The sequence below is a fragment of the Ailuropoda melanoleuca genome, chromosome 7 (assembly GCF_002007445.2).
Source record: "Ailuropoda melanoleuca isolate Jingjing chromosome 7, ASM200744v2, whole genome shotgun sequence".
In the NCBI taxonomy this organism is placed as follows: Eukaryota; Metazoa; Chordata; class Mammalia; order Carnivora; family Ursidae; genus Ailuropoda; species Ailuropoda melanoleuca.
Genome location: NC_048224.1, coordinates 60,044,105 through 60,061,928, shown reverse-complemented (window position 1 = coordinate 60,061,928; position 17,824 = coordinate 60,044,105). Strand labels below are relative to the sequence as shown.

General features: G+C 63.9%; 4 protein-coding genes across 8 annotated transcripts in view; 3 read left to right on the top strand and 1 right to left on the bottom strand.

Annotated features, from left to right (window-relative positions):
* On the top strand, nt 1–11,297 carry ANAPC2 (anaphase promoting complex subunit 2). The gene is made up of 12 exons (XM_034664873.1): nt 1–176; nt 378–1,000; nt 1,936–2,068; nt 3,245–3,419; nt 3,817–3,936; nt 4,331–4,448; nt 5,355–5,536; nt 5,900–6,041; nt 6,357–6,432; nt 6,518–6,721; nt 10,447–10,576; nt 10,748–11,297. Exons 1-12 carry the CDS (start codon nt 69–71, stop codon nt 11,212–11,214), a joined length of 2,478 nt encoding a protein of 825 aa, XP_034520764.1. The 5' UTR covers nt 1–68; the 3' UTR covers nt 11,215–11,297.
* A 123-nt stretch (nt 11,298–11,420) lies between these two features.
* Nucleotides 11,421–15,235, top strand: TMEM210 (transmembrane protein 210). The gene is made up of 4 exons (XM_011233485.3): nt 11,421–13,708; nt 13,852–13,987; nt 14,194–14,223; nt 14,420–15,235. Exons 1-4 carry the CDS (start codon nt 13,621–13,623, stop codon nt 14,616–14,618), a joined length of 453 nt encoding a protein of 150 aa, XP_011231787.1. The 5' UTR covers nt 11,421–13,620; the 3' UTR covers nt 14,619–15,235.
* A 71-nt stretch (nt 15,236–15,306) lies between these two features.
* LRRC26 (leucine rich repeat containing 26) lies at nt 15,307–16,714 on the top strand. Its single transcript, XM_019806801.2, has 2 exons — nt 15,307–16,309; nt 16,385–16,714. Exons 1-2 carry the CDS (start codon nt 15,637–15,639, stop codon nt 16,666–16,668), a joined length of 957 nt encoding a protein of 318 aa, XP_019662360.2. The 5' UTR covers nt 15,307–15,636; the 3' UTR covers nt 16,669–16,714.
* A 78-nt stretch (nt 16,715–16,792) lies between these two features.
* The window catches only part of GRIN1 (glutamate ionotropic receptor NMDA type subunit 1), a 24,500-nt gene continuing 23,468 nt past the window's right edge, over nt 16,793–17,824 (bottom strand). For 2 of the 5 annotated variants that reach the window (XM_034664865.1, XM_034664869.1), the window contains one exon: nt 16,793–17,637. In XM_034664865.1, the coding sequence (XP_034520756.1) occupies nt 17,569–17,637 (69 nt within the window). In that variant the 3' untranslated portion in view covers nt 16,793–17,568. Of the gene's footprint in view, nt 17,790–17,824 lie in introns of all 5 variants that reach the window. The other 3 variants (XM_034664866.1, XM_034664872.1, XR_004626651.1) reach the window with 2 other exon arrangements.

The window sequence follows — 17,824 nt, the reverse complement described above, 5'->3', positions numbered from 1 at the left end:
GCGCCTCTCCTGTGCGTCATCGCCGCGCGCCGCGCCCAGTGGGTCTGGGAAGCTAGGGGGGCGCACAGATGGCGGCGGCCGCGGTGCGCGACGGCGACCCGGGGCCGACACAGGAGCTGTTGGTGGCCTGGAACACCGTGAGCACCGGGCTGGTGCCTCCGGCCGCTCTGGGACTGGTGAGGCCCCGGAAGAGGGCAGCGGGCCCGCGCGGAGTTCCCGGGATCCGACCCTGGGGTTCGTTAGGCTCCCCGGGCAGCCCTTCCCTAGCGTCGCCCGCAGCTTCCCCTCCGCTCCATCCCTTCCCCACTTGTCCCCGCCTGTCAGCCCCCTTCCCCTCTCCACTCTGCGTTCCCTCCTTACGGTCTTCTGCACTCCAGGCGTCCTCCCGGACCAGCGGCGCGGTGCCGCCGAAGGAGGAGGAGCTGCGGGCGGCGGTGGAGGTTTTGAGGGGCCACGGTCTGCATTCGGTCCTGGAGGAGTGGTTTGTAGAGGTGCTGCAGAACGACCTGCAGGCCAACATCTCCCTCGAGTTCTGGAATGCCATCTCGCAGCATGAGAACTATGCAGACGAGCCTCAGTGCCTCCTGCTTCTCCTTGACGCTTTCGGCCTGTTGGAGAGCCGTCTGGATCCTTACCTGCATAGTCTAGAGCTGCTGGAGAAGTGGACTCGCCTGGGCTTGCTGATGGGCGCAGGCGCTCAGGGGCTGCGGGAAAAAGTCCACACCACGTTGCGGGGCGTCCTGTTCTTTTCCACTCCCAGAACCTTTCAGGAGATGATTCAGCGCCTTTATGGACGCTTTTTGAGAGTGTACATGCAGAGTAAGAGGAAGGGGGAAGGGGGCACAGACCCGGAACTGGAGGGGGAATTGGACAGCAGGTACGCCCGGCGGCGGTACTACCGGCTTCTGCAGAGCCCGCTGTGCGCGGGGTGTGGCAGTGACAAGCAGCAGTGCTGGTGCCGCCAGGCCCTGGAGCAGTTTCACCAGCTCAGCCAGGTCCTGTGAGTACTCGCGCCTGTGTGGCTGTGGCCATGCCCCTGTTCTTCCTGACTCCCGATTACTGCCCTGGGTCCAGCTGGTCTCTTCAGAGAGCTGGTGAGCTGGCTGGGCGGGGGCGGGGGGGGGAGGCATAACAAACGGAGGGTCCCCAGGATCTCTGTGCTGTGAACTTCTCCTTCCTGTCCTGGACACAGGTGTGTGTCTGCTACTCACACTAGGTTTCACGCTTTGCGTACACTAAGATCCTAGGTGATTCCAAATTTCCTGGGCCGTGTAAATTTCTGCTATGCCTTGTGTAGGTTTTCCAGGAAGGAGATGGCATTTATTCTCCCCTGTAGTTGCAAAAAAGCGGGCTTAACTTTTTTCATTCTTTCCAGTACAAGCTGGGGATTAGGCCAACATGCTGCGCAAGCAGATGGCCTTTCCAGCCTTTTAAAGAGGAAAGGATTTTGTTGTTAAAGCCAGGTTCTGACTTATGGGCCTTTTGTCCTTTGTGGTTGTTTGTAACGATTTTGTCCCATGAGCGAAGCAGCAGCCTCGCCGCCGTTAGGAAGGGAGTTGCCGGCAGGGCGCCGGGAGGCCCAGAATGGCTTCTGTTGGGTTTATCCCGGATGAAGGATACACAGAAATGTTCTTTCTCGTTTCCTTTTGAGTCCCTTTGCCGTTGTTGATCAGGGTTTGCACCAAAAGGCATAACTGGGGACATCTGTACTCACGGGGCGTATTTAGTTGTGTTTCAGAGCCTTGTTTAGGCTGAGAGCCACACCCACTGCTCACGTGGGGAAGGCCAGTGTCTTAACCCAGGCAGCAAGGCCAGCTGGGGAGGGCAGGTCTCTGTCCTCCCAGAAGGTTTTTCTTGAAGCTTTTGTTACTGGGGCACTGGGTGTGGGGGGAAGGAGTATGGTCTGTGTGCTCCACAGACAGGGCTCTCCTCCAGACACAGGCTCAGTCTGTTGGAGCGGGTCAGTGCCGAGGCTGTGACCACCACCCTGCACCAGGTGACCAGGGAGAGGATGGAGGACCGCTGCCGGGGCGAGTATGAGCGCTCCTTCCTGCGTGAGTTCCACAAGGTAAGGACAGCCCCTCGGGCCCTGTCCCTCAGGGCTGAAGAGGTTTCTGGTGGGGCACCTGGGTGGCTCAGTCAGTTAAGCGTCTGCCTTCAGCTCAGGTCATGATCCCAGGGTCCTGGGATCGAGTCTTGCATCGGGTTCCCTGCTCAGCGGGAGCCTGCTTCTCCCTCTCCCCACTGCTCATGCTCTCTTTCTCTCTCAAATAAATAAATAAATAAAATCTTTAAAAAAAAAAAAAAAGGTTTCTGGCAAACCTGACCCCCTGGCTTTAGAAACAGCAAGAGTATGGAGACTTGGATGAACTAGGACCTGGCCGGTAGTCGAATCTGTCCTGGTGCTTGGTGAAGGCTGGCCCTTCCCAGCCTGCCCTGGTGACAGCGAGAAAGAGCCTGTGACGTGGTCATCGAGGTCTGTGCAGAGTCACTTGGCTAGAGGCAGTGCCAAGGTCTGGGGTGTCCCAGTGAGGGCTCTCAGGGCACCCATGCTATTGGGGGAATGGTCAGGGGCTCTGTTCTGGGCTCTCCAGAGTTGTGGAGGTGCTGGGTCCAACCACAGGGTACTGTTCAGCCTGCTCCTATTTTTTGCCTATACTCTTCCACCGTCTCCGGAGAACGCAGGTTAGCTGTGAGGGGGATTCAAAGCAGATGTCTGTACAGCAGTGGTCTCGAATGGGTGTGAGCCCAGAGGCCTGGCTGGGGTACCTGTGTTGCCCCCAGGTGGCAGGGCATCCAGATAGTCTCCTCAGTGGCTGTATAATTTGTAGGGGAACGTATACATTCTGTGGTCCATGTGGCCATGTTGCCTATAAATGCACGTGTGCTCAGAAGGGTCCTTACATCTGTCTGCATGTGGCTGGTCAGGTACACGGCCCCCAGGGTGTGTCTGTCCACTGCGTCAGAGGTGAGCACTGTCTCCGTGCCCTGCATCAGGGCCACCGTTGCCAGAGATAAGCCTGGGCACTGATGCTCTTAGGGTGTGGGGCACACTGATGGAAGGCCTGGGGTGCCCCCTCGGCCCATTATCCTGCTGATTTCGGCGTGCCCCTCCTCCGGAGCGGGGGCTTCGGGGACCCCCCAGGGCCAGCCGCAGGGCGGGTAGCTGTGTGGCTTCTCCCAGCCTCTGTTCCGGGTCAGGCTGGGGCTCCGTCCCCCCCACCAAGCTGTGCTCTTCCAACAGTGGATCGAGAGGGTGGTCGGCTGGCTGGGCAAGGTATTCCTGCAGGATGGCCCGGCCAGGCCCGCGTCCCCCGAGGCTGGCAGCACGCTGCGTCGCTGGCGCTGCCACGTGCAAAGGTGGTTCTACGGGATCTACGCCGGCCTCCGCATCGAGGAGCTCTTCAGCATTGTCCGAGGTTGGCCCCGCCCACTGCAGTAGCCCGCCTTCCCTAGGTCTCTGCCCTTCAGATCTTGCGGGCCGGGAGGGGCGCTTGGGACTGTGGCGTCTTGAGCAGAGTGGGGCCCGTCAGCGTGGGCTGCCTCCTGCTCGGTGGCGGGGCAGCGGGCAGTGCTTCTGTGTGTCCACCCTCATGCTCTCGGCCTCACGTCCCTGCTGTCCTTCTGCACCACGGAGGGTTGCGGGCACGGGAGGGCACAAGGATGACCTGCAGCAGCCAGCAGGTGTTTCTCGGTGTTACTGAGTGGAGGTGCGGCTGCTCGGCGCTGGGTCCTGCCGACGTGGGTCCTTTCTTGCGTGCGCAGCGTGTGCGTGCCGGCATGTGTGCGCTGCAAGGGCTGGCACTCTTCCTACAGACTTCCCGGACTCCCGGCCAGCCATTGAGGACCTCAAGTACTGCCTGGAGAGGACTGACCAGAGGCAGCAGCTGCTCCTGTCCCTCAAGGCTGCCCTGGAGACGCGCCTCCTCCATCCAGGTGCCGAAGCTGCTGCCCGACAGTCCAGTCTCCCTGCCCCAGGGCCTGTGTAGCGAGTGGGTTTGTGCAGTCCTCAGGGGGGCCAGGGCACTCCACTTCATTCTCCCCTGAAGGGAGGCGTGGGAAGTGAGGCCTGTGGCCTGGGGGCAGAAGGGTGCATCAGCCCTTCAGACAGACCACCCAGTACTGGGGGGGCCAGGATCCTGGAAAGTTCTGGGGAAAGCACCTGAGAGTTGGGGGAGGAGGGGGCTGCTTCCTGCGTGTCACACTAGTATGCTGGGGAGTGAGGTCATGGTGGCATCCGGAAGCCCACCTGGCCAGGGTGCAGCTGCTTGCTCGTGGAACCACCACTCCTGGGTGCCGTGGGGGCTACCATCCTCCCTCCTGGCTGTAGGTGTGAACACATGCGACATCATCACCCTCTACATATCCGCCATCAAGGCCCTGCGTGTGCTAGACCCGTCCATGGTCATCCTGGAGGTGGCCTGTGAGCCCATTCGCCGCTACCTGAGGTGAGCGCCACAGGCAAGCCCCAGGACGCGGTTCGACTTGGGGCACTTGGCTCCTGGCTCCTTGTGTGCAGTCAACTTCCCCCTGGGTCCTGGTGGCCCCCGGGACACCAGGGACACGCTGTCTTTCCTGTTGGGCCACATGGCCTGGCCAAGGCCCAGGCCCCTTCCTCTTGCTGGTGCCTGCTTCTGTACGTGTTGCCCACCGTGCACCCCTGCCCCCGTCCTCCCAGCCCAGAGAGGCCCCAGCTCAGCTTTGCCTGGCTGGCCAGGCCCCCAGGCTGAGGAGGAGGAGGGGGGACCCTGGGCTCAGCCTTTCCCACGATGAGGACCAGGACTGTCAGGTGGCGTGTCGGAGAACGTGTTTGAGCAGGCGCCGTGGCACAGCTGCCTCAGGTCTGTGGAGCCTCGGGGCTGGGCTGAGCTGTCCTGAGTCCCGTCTCGTTTCTCTTGCTTGTGAAGGGCCTGGTCTTGGTTCTGTCTTATTCTTTAAGATTTATTTGTTTTGCGAGAGAGAGAGACTGCGTGCGTGCACCAGCAGGGGGGAAGGGCAGAGGGAGAGAGAGAAGCAGAACCCTGACCACCCCCCACCCAGGCTGAGCAGGGAACCTGACGGGGCTTGATCCCAGGACCGCGGGATCGTGACCTGAGCCAAAGGCAGACGCTTCACCGACTGAGCCACCCAGTCCCCCCGGTTCTGTCTTAATATTTGAATCCTTGGTGTTCTCAGAAAATGGTGGCGTTGTGTTTTAGTTATTTTCGTGATCGTTATTCTCTTTCGAGACAAGATCTGGTGGACGTAAGCATGTAGCCAGTGGGCACTCGCTGCCGCTGGTGAGGTGGGTGATGCAGGCTGCTGGGGCGTGCAGGGAGAGGTGTCGTGAGGGCCAGCAGTGCTCCCGTTGGCAGGACGCGGGAGGACACGGTGCGGCAGATTGTGGCTGGGCTGACGGGGGACTCAGACGGGACAGGGGACTTGGCCGTTGAGCTGTCCAAGACAGATCCGGCGAGCCTGGAGACTGGTCAGGACAGCGAGGATGACTCTGGCGAGCCCGAGGACTGGGTCCCTGACCCCGTGGATGCTGACCCAGGTCAGTGCCCGCCAGCCCTCCCGGGCTTCAGATGGTGGGGGAGGCTCCAGTAAGGTAGGCGCTCTGGCCTAGAGTTTGTCTCCACATGAGCCCTGAGGCTTAAGGGGGTCAGCTGTCCACGCCCAACCCAGCCCATTGCCTGGAGCACCTCCGCCGGCTTGAGCGGGCCTGTGGTGGCCTGTGGTGGCCTGTGTCCCCATCCCGGTTGCTACAAGGGCAGATTTGTAGTCAGCCTGTGCACCACCCAGCCCGCCCGCACCCTGGGATCTGAACCTGGGCCTCACGCGCTTGGCAGGGCGGGCCCCGCCTGGGCACAGAGGTGCTCCCTCAGTGCCCACCCCCCTCCCCCGCCACGCCGTGCAGGGAAGTCCAGCTCCAGGCGGCGCTCCTCGGACATCATCAGTCTGCTGGTCAGTATCTACGGCAGCAAGGACCTCTTCATCAACGAGTACCGCTCGCTGCTGGCCGACCGCCTCCTGCACCAGTTCAGCTTCAGTCCTGAGCGGTAAGGCCCGTGAGCGGCCGCCGCGTGCCCTGCTTTGGTGACGCCAAGCAGGAACGGGCCTGTGCTTGGCCGTGGACCCGGGGAGGCCTTGCGGGGGCGGAGGGGGCAGCCCAGGAGTTTGGGGAGCCAGGTGCCCAGGGACACCCAGTCCTCCGCTGAGATGGAGCAGGCCCAGGGTCTCCTCCTGGCCCGGGGGTGTCTTTGCACCCGTGGGGGCGGGTGCCCGTGCAGCGTCTCTGGGAGGCGTCGGGCACTCTGCTACAGCTGCTGTGGGGTGGGGGCGTGCCACACCCCCTCAGAGATGGATCTTTCCAGGGAGATCCGCAACGTGGAGCTGCTGAAGCTGCGCTTTGGCGAGGCTCCGATGCACTTCTGCGAGGTCATGCTGAAGGTGGGCACCCAGGGCGCCCTGCCCACCTGGCCCAGCCTCCCCCAGCCCGGTCCTGGGGCCTTGGAGACACCGATCTCTCCCCCAGGACATGGCAGATTCCCGTCGCATCAATGCCAACATCCGTGAGGAGGACGAGAAGCGGCCCGCAGAGGAGCAGCCGCCTTTTGGGGTCTATGCTGTCATCCTGTCCAGCGAGTTCTGGCCGCCCTTCAAGGACGAGAAGCTGGAGGTTCCTGAGGACATCAGGGAGGCCCTCGAGGTCTACTGCAGGAAGTACGAGAAGCTGAAGGTACCGACCGCACTTCCCTGTGGCAGGAGCCGGGGGCAGGCGACCTTCCACCCATGTTGTGCAGCAGAACCTGGGTGTGACCCGGCCCCGTGGTCCTCTCCAGAGGCCTCTGCCTCTGCATTGGGGCCGGAGGGTGTGGCCCACGTTCTGCTTCGTTAGGAACCCCCCCACACTGTACTAGTAGAGGGGCCGCATTGCTCATGCTCTCCCACCCTTCTGGGCTTCCTGTTCCGCTGTCTACGCCCTGGTATCTCAGAACCAGGGCCTGGGGTGCCGGGCTTGTCCCAGGGAGCGCCAGGGAGTTGTGTTTGCTCCGTGGGTGTTTGCCTCTGGGACATCTCCAATTGCCCACGAGGTATTTGACTTCCAGGACCCTTCCCTGTCTCTGCCACTGTCCAGCTTGCTTCCCTAGAAGCTGCTTTCCCAGGCCCCAGGGCGCTTGAGGACCAGGACTGTGCTGTCTGCTGTTGGAGCCCTGAGGGCCTAGGACTCGGGCAGGAGGGGAGAGAGGGGAGGGCTGCAGGACGTGTGGGGTGGTCCGGGTTTGGGAGTGCATGTGGCAGGTGTGGGCAGGGATTGACGGTACGAAGAACCCTTCCTTGCAGGGATGGCTCCGTGGAGACGTGTCTGGAGAGAATGGGGAGCTCAGGTGCCCGTCCTAGGTTTCTGGGGATTGGTGAAGCAGGTTCTGGGGCATTCGGTCTGATAAGTGGGTTGTGGGGCTTGAGGGGTCTCTGGGTTCCTGAGCAGAGGATGAGTATGGTGGGTGTCTGGGGAGCAGAGCCTGAGCCCCTGAGCGTCTGAAACACCTCAGAGATGAGCCAGCAGCCAGGGCTTGAGGAGCCCTCAGGATGGAGCTCTGGGAGGGAGACCAGTGGGCTGGAGTATGGAGGAGTTGGGGGAGGGCAGCAGAGCCAGGTAGTGGGAGGGACAGTGGGTTCTCCCAGGTTTGCCGTTCTAGGCCAGGGAAGCTAATTCTGGAGGGGGGGAGGGCTCCTTTCCAGAGACGGGCAAGGGGAGGAGCGAGGCAGGGGATTCTGGAGTAGGAAGGCAGGACAGGGCAGGGCCATATTCGGGGGCAGCACCGCACAAGGCCGCAAGGGTCTGTGTGGTCGTCACTGGCCCCCTGGGCTATTGGACCACCCTGTGGTTTCTGCTCCTGACTGGTGAGGTGCTCGCTCGAGAGCCTGCCCACGGTGCACCCCACCTCTCCCTGGTTGAGGACATCTGTGTGCTCACTGCCTTCTCCCTGCCCTGTCTGTCTGCCTTGTTGACATGCAGCCACTGCCAGGAGAGGCCCCACGACCTCCCACCAGGGTCTTGTCGTGGGTCCCGGGATGGCTGAGCCACGTCCTTCTGCTCAGGCCTGATGCATCTGACGTGGTGGCCACGTGTCAGCCTGCTTTGTCTTAACTGCAGCTGGACACTGGAGTGGCAGGGGCAGGCCCCGGCGCTGTGCTGGAGATCAGGCCTGTGGCCACAGTGTCTCTGCCTCCCACCAATGGAACTCTTGGCCCGAGAACCATGCTGGACACGTGTGGGTGGTCGTGCAGGCTGCAGAGTACCCTCACCTGTGCTTTCTGCTGCTGGGCCTGGCATCTGGCCTGCTGCCGGCTGGAGTGGTGGCTGTAAGTCACGGCCTTGGAGCCAGAGGGCTCCTGCTCTACTGGTTGTGACCTGGGCAAGCTGTGGGTTCTGCTCCCATTTTCTGTCTGCAAAGTGGGGTTCACTGTTGTCTCCCCCTTTAGAGCTGAGGGGTTGTTGAAAGACTCTTAGCACTTGGCGCAGAGTGGCTATGTCGGTGTCCTGGGGTTGCCGGAACAAAGTACCACGAATGGGGCTTAAGACCGCACAGATTCATTGTCTCAGTTCCAGCAGCTAAAAGTCCGAAACTGACTTATCAGTTGGAGGGCGGCCCTCTCTTTGGAGGCTCCGGAGGAGGGTTCTTCCTGCCTCTTCCAGGTTCTGGTGTCTCCGGGCGTCATGTGACTTTTGGCCACATCAGTCAATTTCTGGCTCTGTTGTCACATGGCATTTTCCCGGTGTCTCTCTCTCTCTCCAAATTTCTTCTTAGAGGACACCAGCCGTACTGGGTGAAGGCTCACTTTATTCCAGAGTGAGCTCATTGGAACAAATTGAATGTGTGGTGGCCTGATTTCCAAATAAGCTTACGTCCTGAGTTACCAGGGCTAGGACTGCAGCATCTTTTTGAGGGACACGATTCAACCTACAACAGTCCACCCTCTGGCCCCCCTGGAATTCATGGCCTTCCCACATGCAAAACACAAGCAACATCCCCAGAAGTCTTTACCCTTCCAGCACTGACTCCCAAGTTCGCAGCAACCCCAGAGTTCAGCATCTAAGTAGCATCTGAAGTGGGGAAGAGCGAGGCCGTGCTGCTCATTCTGGGCTGGGTTCCCCTCCAGCTGCGAACCTGGGAGAGTGGACAGGTAGTTGCTGCTTCCAGAGTGTGTTTGTGGGAAGGTGTAGGGCAGACTCTGCATTCCAAGAGGAAGACTTCCAAAGGAAGGAAGGGGTCACAGGCTCCAAGGAAGTCCGAGAGCCAGTGGAAGAACTCGTGTGACCTCATGGCTGTGTTTCCAGCCTGTCGGCCGGGCCTTTACCCCACACCCCTGTGCGCAGAGCCAGCCTCTCACGTTGGCTCCCGCTCCCTCGCTCTCAGTGCAGGCTGTTGTAAAATTCTCTGGAACCTTGTCCACTCTCACACACCCCCTTCCTGGACAGTCATCTCTGTCCTGGCTCTTCTGGGCTACCGGTCGGCTCTGGCGTCAGAGCACAGGTCTCTGGTGCCCTCTGGGCTCTGTCTTGAGTGCACAGAGAGCAGCAGCGTCCAGGCTGGCAGTGCTGGCTCCCCTGCGTGGTTTAGGCTCGCGTGCTGCCGTGAGGCTGCCCTCCCGCGCTTCCTCAGTCTGTCACACGGGGCTGTGCCACTGCCTGGCGGGGTTGCATGTCCTCCAGTTTGACACCTCACCAGCGTGGCTTTCCTGGCCATGTTCCTGCCAACAGTCTCTTCAGGGCAGTCCAGGCCTTTATAAGCTGTGGCTCGCGTGCTCCCAGCCTCTCCCCTCGCCCAGCTACGTGGACTCCCACACTCCTGGTATTTGCTAAGCAGCACCCCCTCCCTGGGACCAGAATGGGTGCCTTTCTTGTGGCTCTGCCATAACAAAGTTCCACAGCAGGGTCCTCCCTGGAAAAACAGGCTTCTCCTCCATTCTGCAGGGCAGCGTGGAGACCAGGGTGTCAGCAGGGCTGTGGGATGGTCCTGCCCCCCCCCAACATCAGGGGAGGGGTTTTGCAGGCCTTGCTTGGTGTCTCTTGGCTTGTGGCTGCATCCTGGAGTTTCTGCCTCTGTCCTCACGCTGACCCCCCCCCCCCACGAGGATGCTGTTCCGTCAGGGTCCCCTGTACTCCAGATGACCTCATCTTAACTGGCCCCACCTGCAGCGACTCCATCTCCAGCTCCGGTCACACTCCAGGGTCCTGGGGCTTAGGGTGTGGACATGTTTCTCGGAGACCACGAGTCTGTCAGCAGCCCTCACTGCGTGTTCAGTGCTGTTACACCGAGCTCGTGGAAGCTGGAGCCCCTGTCCTGTCCTCCTCCTGCCGCTGACGGCCTGGTGGGGGCGGGTCAGGGAGCCCTCCCCTCACCTGGCGCCAGGCAGCGGAGCCTCCGGGCCGTCTGTGCTGACTCTGGCTGTCCCCAGGCCATGCGGACCCTCAGCTGGAAGCACACCCTGGGCCTGGTGACCATGGATGTGGAGCTGGCCGACCGCACCCTGTCTGTGGCCGTGACTCCCGTGCAGGCGGTGGTCTTGCTGTACTTCCAGGACCAAGGTGAGCCCGCTCACCCCTAGCCGGCCTGCCCCAGCCGTGCCCCCTGGGGGCCCATGCCAGCCCACCGGGGGCCCGCCGACCTCCGGGCAGCCGGGTGGGGCCGACGAGGCGGGGGAGGCAGGGAGGCTTGGCCTCGCCGCTTGCATGCAGTGCTGCTGGCCGCCCCCACAGCCAGCTGGACCCTGGAGGAGCTGAGCAAGGTGGTGAAGATGCCCGTGGCGCTGCTGCGGCGGCGGATGTCCGTGTGGCTGCAGCAGGGCGTGCTGCGGGAGGAGCCCGCCGGGACCTTCTCCGTGGTGGAGGAGGAACGGCCGCAGGACCGTGACAGCATGGTGCTCATCGACAGTGACGAGGAGAGCGACTCGGGGGGGGGAGGGGTGGCGGCCCGGCGGGTGGTGCCTGACCTCACGGGCCTGTGTCCGCAGCTGTTCTGGACGTACATCCAGGCCATGCTGACCAACCTGGAGAGCCTGTCGCTGGAGCGCATCTACAGCATGCTGCGTATGTTTGTGGTGACCGGCCCCGCGCTGGCCGAGATCGACCTGCAGGAGCTCCAGGGCTTCCTGCAGAAGAAGGTGCGTGACCAGCAGCTGGTCTACGCGGCCGGTGTCTACCGCCTGCCCAAGAGCTGCAGCTGACGCGCCCCGGGCCTTCCTCGCACCCCCCGCGCGCCTGCCCTTGCCCTGCCCCCAGAGTACAGAGTAAAGCAAGTGGTTCTCCAGCCTGTCCCTGTCCTGCTGGCTCGCTGGGCCCCTCATGAGCTTGGGGTCCAGGTGCTCCCTCCGGACGAAGCTCTCCACCCCCACTGAGCAGGGCCTGGCTCCCTGGGAGCCGGGGAGGGGAAACACGTGAGTGGCCTGGCCCAGTCCTGGCCTGCACATATGTGTTTGGGCTCCAAACCCAGAGTCCTGGTACACGGGGTCCCCGGGCCACACCCGCTCATGAAGGCCCACTTCTGAGCCTGAAGCTCAGGAGCGCACCGGAGGCCTCCAGCCCCAAGCCTCCCTCTGGCCTTTGGAAGGAGCCCTCGGGTCACCCACCCTCTTCCTGGCCTGCGGGTCCAAGGCTGTTTCTGGGACATGTGGACCCATTGGAACGTGTGAGATAGGCAGGCAGCCGAGTGTCCCCTGATGGACCAAGAGCTCCCGTGTTTCCAGCAGGAGGAGCTGGCTCTTTGTGGCTCACAGTGAAGGTGGTTTCTGTGCCCTCAGGCACGTGGTCAGGAGCACTCAGTGCTCCGAGCACGGGTGAAGAGCCCTGTGAGCCCAGCCTCCCCAGTGCAGCTGGGAGACCAGCTGTGTCCAGAGCACACACGGGCTCCTGTCTAAGAGGTTTTGGGGGCCTGGCACTGCCCCAGCCCCAGAGCTCCCAGGAGGCGGGGAAGGGTGTTGGCTCCGCCCAGGCTGGCGCCACGGCCTCTGGTGCTGGGAGCTGCGCTCTAGCTGGTGGCTGTCTTCCCAGGCTGCAGAGGCCCTTCGGAATGAGCCTTCACTCTCCTGCTCCCGCCTGCCCGGGGCACCTTCCCAGGCCCGGAGTCATGCCTGTTGCCCCTACACACCCTGGGTCCCCCCCCCCAGGCTGTCCTCCAGTGCCCACCCCCACCTCCCCACTTTGGCCTGTTGCACAGGGGCCCTGAGGTCAGCCCTCTTCTGGGACTTTCCCTTCTTACCCCAGAGTATTCTGTTTGCTGCAGTTTGGAGGACAAAGTGGTAGAAACGAAGCGTGTAGTCTTAGCAGCCAATACCTCCCTCCCCCGGGCTCTGCCCACCACCAAGGCTGCTGTGCTGTGGTCACTAGAAGAGGGGCCTCCTGCTTCCTCCGAGTTCTGGTGGGGGCCCAGAAGGCTCTGACACCAGCCATTCCCTCCAGGCGGAAGGCCACCTGGCACTGGGCTGCATGTACCTTTGTCGTCCTAACCAGGATGCAAACCTGCTAGACTGGCCTGGCAGGGGGCGGTGTCCACTCCTGGGCACAGCGCTCCTGCTTTCCGTCCCTTTTGACTTGGTTTGTGGACAAATGTGGTAAAAAAAAAAAGCTGTGTCTTGGGTCACAGCATTACTCAACAGGCACAGAAGTGTGCCAGAAACTGCTGGCTGATCCCCAAGGGTTCCCCTAGGAGGGGCCTCCTGTGCCAGGAGTCAGGGGGGTCCCCAAGGACTAGGGGTCAGCTGGGGCCCCTCTGCACCCTTGCCCCTGGCGCCCTGTGGGGTCAGCCATGGGGTGGGGCAATTCCTCCTGCTGCCTGGGTGGTTTGCTTGGCCAGGTCCTAAGGGTAGGAGGGAGGAGGCCTCAGGGTGGGGGGGCAATGCAGGAGGCCAGGGAGGAGGCTGAGCTTAAGTGTGTGGATGCCAGCTGGCAGGCGAGTCCCTCGGGTGGTGCTTGTCGGGTTGGCAGGAGGATGCATGAGGAAGCAGCCCTCAGAGGGTCAGGTGGGCTGACTGGAAGGACACAGGTAAGCTGGAGCCTCAGGTGCACCCAGAGGATGTGGTTCTAGGAAGACCTGTGGGCAGTGCCCCCCACCTCTCCTGGGGGTTGAAGAACCCCTGGAGGTTCCTCCGGACCTGAGCATTGCTGGGTGTGGGTGGGACCGTCCCCCGTGAGCACTGGTCCACGCCTTGCCCCCCCCCGTTGGCCCCTCCTTGTCCCAGCCTCCGGGGGATCCTGAGAGAAACAGGGGCCCTGTGCTGTGTGCTCTAGGGCCCCCCCCAGGCTTTCCAGGCCACTGTCTCCACTTGCCCAGGGGCCTAAGCGTGGGCTCCACCCCCTTCTCCACGAAGCACCATCCCCCAAGGCCAGGGCAGCCCCATCCTTGCCTTGGCCTTGGGTCCAGCAGGGCACTCAGAAGTGGCTCCCAGGCCCTTCTCCACCCTAGCTGCCCCACCGCAGGGCTGCCCGCCAAGGGCTCCTCCACTCTGGCCCCCGAGCTCCAGTGAAGCTCCAGCGGAAGCCCTGCCCCCACCCACTCAGCTTCAGAGCCCTACTATGAGGTCAGCGCCTTCCGACGGGTTCCATCCAGAGGTGTGCGGTGGGGCTGGGGGCTGGACATGGCCCCCTGTCCCCAGCCTGACTCCTGCCTGGTCGGCAGCCCCCTTGGCCTGATATGTTTGTCCCTTTTGCTCATCCCTGCTGCAGGTGCCTCCCCCTGTCCCTCGACCCTGCCCCTGCCAGGTCCCCTCCCGTACCCTTGTGGTGGCCCCAGGGTGAGGGGCGGCCCTGGGGGTCCTCCACTGGTGGCTGACAAGGGCCCCTCGGCCGCACGGGCCCTGTCTCTGCAGCTGGGACGTACTGCGAGTGCAGTCTCGGCCTCAGCCGCGAGGCCCTCATCGCCCTGCTCGTGGTGCTGGCGGGCGTGGGCGCCAGCTGCTTCTGCGCCCTGGTCATCGTGGCAGTTGGTGTCATGAGAGCCAAGAGGTGCACGAGCCCCAGGGCTGGGAGGGCGGGTGAGGGCCACAGGGCCATACTGGGGGAGGGGCCTCTGCCCCCAGGTGGGACGTCACCAGGAGCTGGGGAACACCGTTTCCCAGACAGGGCTGTGGAGAGGCGGGGGGAGGGGCACTCCTGGGCTCCAGGAGGCCAGCTCCACTGTCCAGGATTCACGCCTCCCTTTGTTCCTGCAGTGAACCATGCCCCAGACACATGAACAGCAGGTGAGTAACCTCAGGGGAGGACCCCACAGGTGAGCTGTGCCCCTACGTCCTGCCCCTGGAGGTGCGGGGGGTGGGACGGATGCATCACAGCACTGACTGGAGGCCCAGGCCTGCCCTGGGAGTGGGGAGGTCAAGGCCTCCTGAGGCCTGTGCTGGTGGCTGCCTGCAGCCAGCCTGACCCGGGCCCTGCGTGCAGGTTGGTGGGGCGCTACGGGGTCCAGGAAGATCGCATGGATCTGCACACCGTGCAAGTGGAGTCCCATGTCATGGACCCTGACCTGGAGGTCTCCATGATGCTGCCCCTGGAGGAGCAAGGCCTCATGACCATTCCCATTGACCCGATGGCTCCAAACGTGACAGTAGAGGAGCAGCCCCCTCTCACCCCCCCAACCTGAGCAGGGCTGCAGGCAGCCTGGGCGGGGGGGGATTAAACAGTATTGAGTGCTTCTGCCCTGTCCTCCCTGCGGGCTCCTCCTCGAGCTGCTGTGCAGCTGCGTCATGGGGTGGGTAGGGGTGTGTGGGCGCCCAGGTCATCTCCTTTATCTGGGGTGGGGCGAGGAGGCCCAGTGCCTGCACAAGGCACCCACTGTCCACCCTCCAGGGCAGGGAGCCACAGCACTGGTATTTCCACCGTGGCCTCAGCTTGGCTCCTCCCCGCATCTTCCTGCTGCTTTGTCCCATGAAGTTGGCACGGCCCCAGGGGCCCCTGTCCACCCCACCCCCACCCTGGGAAACCCCAGGACAAGATGTGCAACTCTGATGACTCCAGAGAGAGCCGTGTTTGACAGGAGAACTTGGGCTGGTGCCTGTGCCCTACCCACACTGTCTCCTTGAGATTCTAGGACAGTCCTTAGAGGGCCAGGTGGGGCAGACATGACCGTCCTCCTGCCTCGTACGCTCTCCACCCTCCAGCCTATCCCCTGGGCTCAGGACCCCATCATGTGCTCCTGACCTCACCAATCATCCACTATGGGGATGGGACCATCCCTATATGGGGGGGGGCACTGTGTGTGTGCTGGCGTCACTTTGCTGGGCAGAAGATGGGCAGAGACTGGGGAGAGCAGCAGGGCTCATGGAGTCCCATTTGATGCATGGCATCGATTTTGGTGGGTGGGGGTGTTGTCCAGTGGCTCAGGCTTCAGCAGGTCGCACGGCGGGGGGGACAGCAGGGGAGGAGGGGCAAGGCGTCTTGTCAGCGCTGCAGCTGTCACAGAGCCAGGAGAAGCCCAGCTCCGGGACAGGTGGCTGGCAGTGCAGGGCACTGGCTGTCTGCCCAGCCCCCGCCCTAGGTGCGGGACCGGCCATGGAACAGGAACTGCCGGCACTCGGGCCGGAGGTTTAATATTTGTGCAGGCGCGGCAGAGACTCACTGGCTCCGCGGACGCACGAGCAGCGGGCTCCTAGCGCTGCCCCATGCGGAGCCCCTCCTTTCTCTCGCGGCGGCCGCCGCCGATGCTGCTGCTGCTGCTGTCGCCGTGGCCAGTCTGGGCCCAGCCGTCCACCGCGACCGCCACCTCGGGAGCCCCAGGCATTCCGGACTGCCCCGAGGCGTGCGCGTGCGCGCCGGGCGGCCTGGTCAACTGCTCGGGGCGCTCTCTGCCCGCCGTGCCAGAGGGTCTGAGCCGGTGCGTGCGCGCGCTGCTGCTGGACCACAACCGTCTGCGCGCGCTGCCGCCTGGCGCCTTCGTGGGCGCAGGCACGCTGCTGCGCCTGGACCTGCGGGAGAACGGGCTGCGTTGGGTGCACGCGCGGGCCTTCTGGAGCTTGGGCGCGCTGCAGCAGCTCGACCTCAGCGACAACCTGTTAGAGGCGCTGGCGCCCGGCACCTTCTCGCCCCTGCGCGCGCTGCGCGCCCTCTCGCTGGCCGGCAATCGGCTGGCGCGTCTGGAGCCCGCGGCGCTGGGCGCGCTCCCGCTGCTGCACGCGCTCAGCCTGCAGGACAACGAGCTGTCTGCGCTCGCGCCGGGGCTGCTGGCCGGCCTGCCCTCTCTCCACGCGCTGCACCTGCGCGGCAACCCCTGGACCTGTGGCTGCGCGCTGCGTCCGCTCTGCTCCTGGCTGCGCAGGCACCCGAGGCCGGCGCCAGGTGAGCCCTCCGGGCGAGGGTGGGCGGGCCGGGACCCACGGCCACAGCCGCCTGACTCTGCACCGTGTCCCGCAGAGGCCGAGACGCTGCTCTGCGTGTTGCCAGGGCGCCAGACGCTCAGCCCCTTGACCGCCTTCCCGGACGCCGCCTTCAGCCACTGCTCGCAGCCACTCGCCCCGCGGGACCTGGCCGTGGTCTACGTGCTCGGGCCCGTCTCCTTCCTCGCCAGCCTGGCCGCCTGCCTGGCGCTGGGCTGCCTGCTCACCGCCTGCCGCGCGCGGCGCTGCACTGCCCTCAGCCGCCTGAGGAGACCGCGGGACCCTGGCCCTGGGAGCCCCGCCGCCTCTGCTCAGGCCTGAGCGGGCGTTGGCTGTTCTCGAATCTTCCCCCCTGCCCTTCTTCACAGTCCCTGCAGGCGTCAACAAGCGACACAGACAGAAGTTTTCGTGACATTCCTTTAGACATCACCACTGCACAAACCGGGTCAGAGGCAGTGCGCGCCGGGCCCCTGGGCGGAGGGGCCGCGCGCGGCTGCGCATGGGCGGCGTGGGGAAGGCACGCGCTCAGACACTGGAAGGGCTGGGCCTGTACAAGTTGGCGGGCAGGGCTGAGGACAGTCCCTAGCCAGCGCGTGTGGGGAAGCCTATCTCGGGCTGCGAATAGCCGGCTTAGCCCTCGCGGAGATGGGAGGAAGAGGTCAGAGGCAGCGGAGAACCCAGGGCGCTCCTGGGAGGCAGCTGCCAGCTGAGCGTCAGAATCTGCCCTTGGGGAGGGGCAGGACCAGCTGGGTGGATGGGGGTCAAGCCGAGAAGGGACAAGGGTAAGAAAAGGACAGGGGTGGAGCTGAGGCTGCCAAGAGCAGGCGCTGGAGGAGGGGGTGACCCAGCCAGTTGGGGCCTCGCACCCCCACTGTGGCTCTGGTAGTGGCTGGGGAAGGATGGGGCTTCAGTCTCTGCTCCGAGCCCCTCTGGGGCCAGGTTAGCCCCTCTCCCCCACTGCTTAGAGACCCCAGGGCCCTGCCTCTGCCGGAGTGCCCTGCGGCCCTGCCCAGCCAGCTCAGCTCTGGCCTGTCCTCAGCCGCTCTGGTCCGAGCCTCGGTCCAGCAGGGGCTGCCCGCCAGGCAGCAGGGTGGACAGACAGACGGGAGGCCCAGGGTGGGCAGTCTTGGGCGGGTGGGCTTCCCTCAGGCCTTCCCGAGCAGCAGGACCCATCAGTGTCCTTGGCCGGGCTAACTGGGCAGGTGGGCGCCTCCGGGGGCCTCACACCACGGTGCTGACCGAGGGATCTGAGAGGTTGAGCGTGCCCGTGATATCAGTGGGATGGTACTGCTGCAAAATAGAAATACACAGACAAGGCAGCCCGTTAGCCCCCATGCTCGGGGGCACGCGCAGGGCCGGGACGGGTGGACCGGCCAGCCGGCCGACCGGCGGGTGGGCGGGCGCGGCCTGGGGGAGGCTGGGGGGGCGCTCCTCCCCCTGACCCCCTCGTGCTCCGGGACTCTGCGTGGGCCGGGGC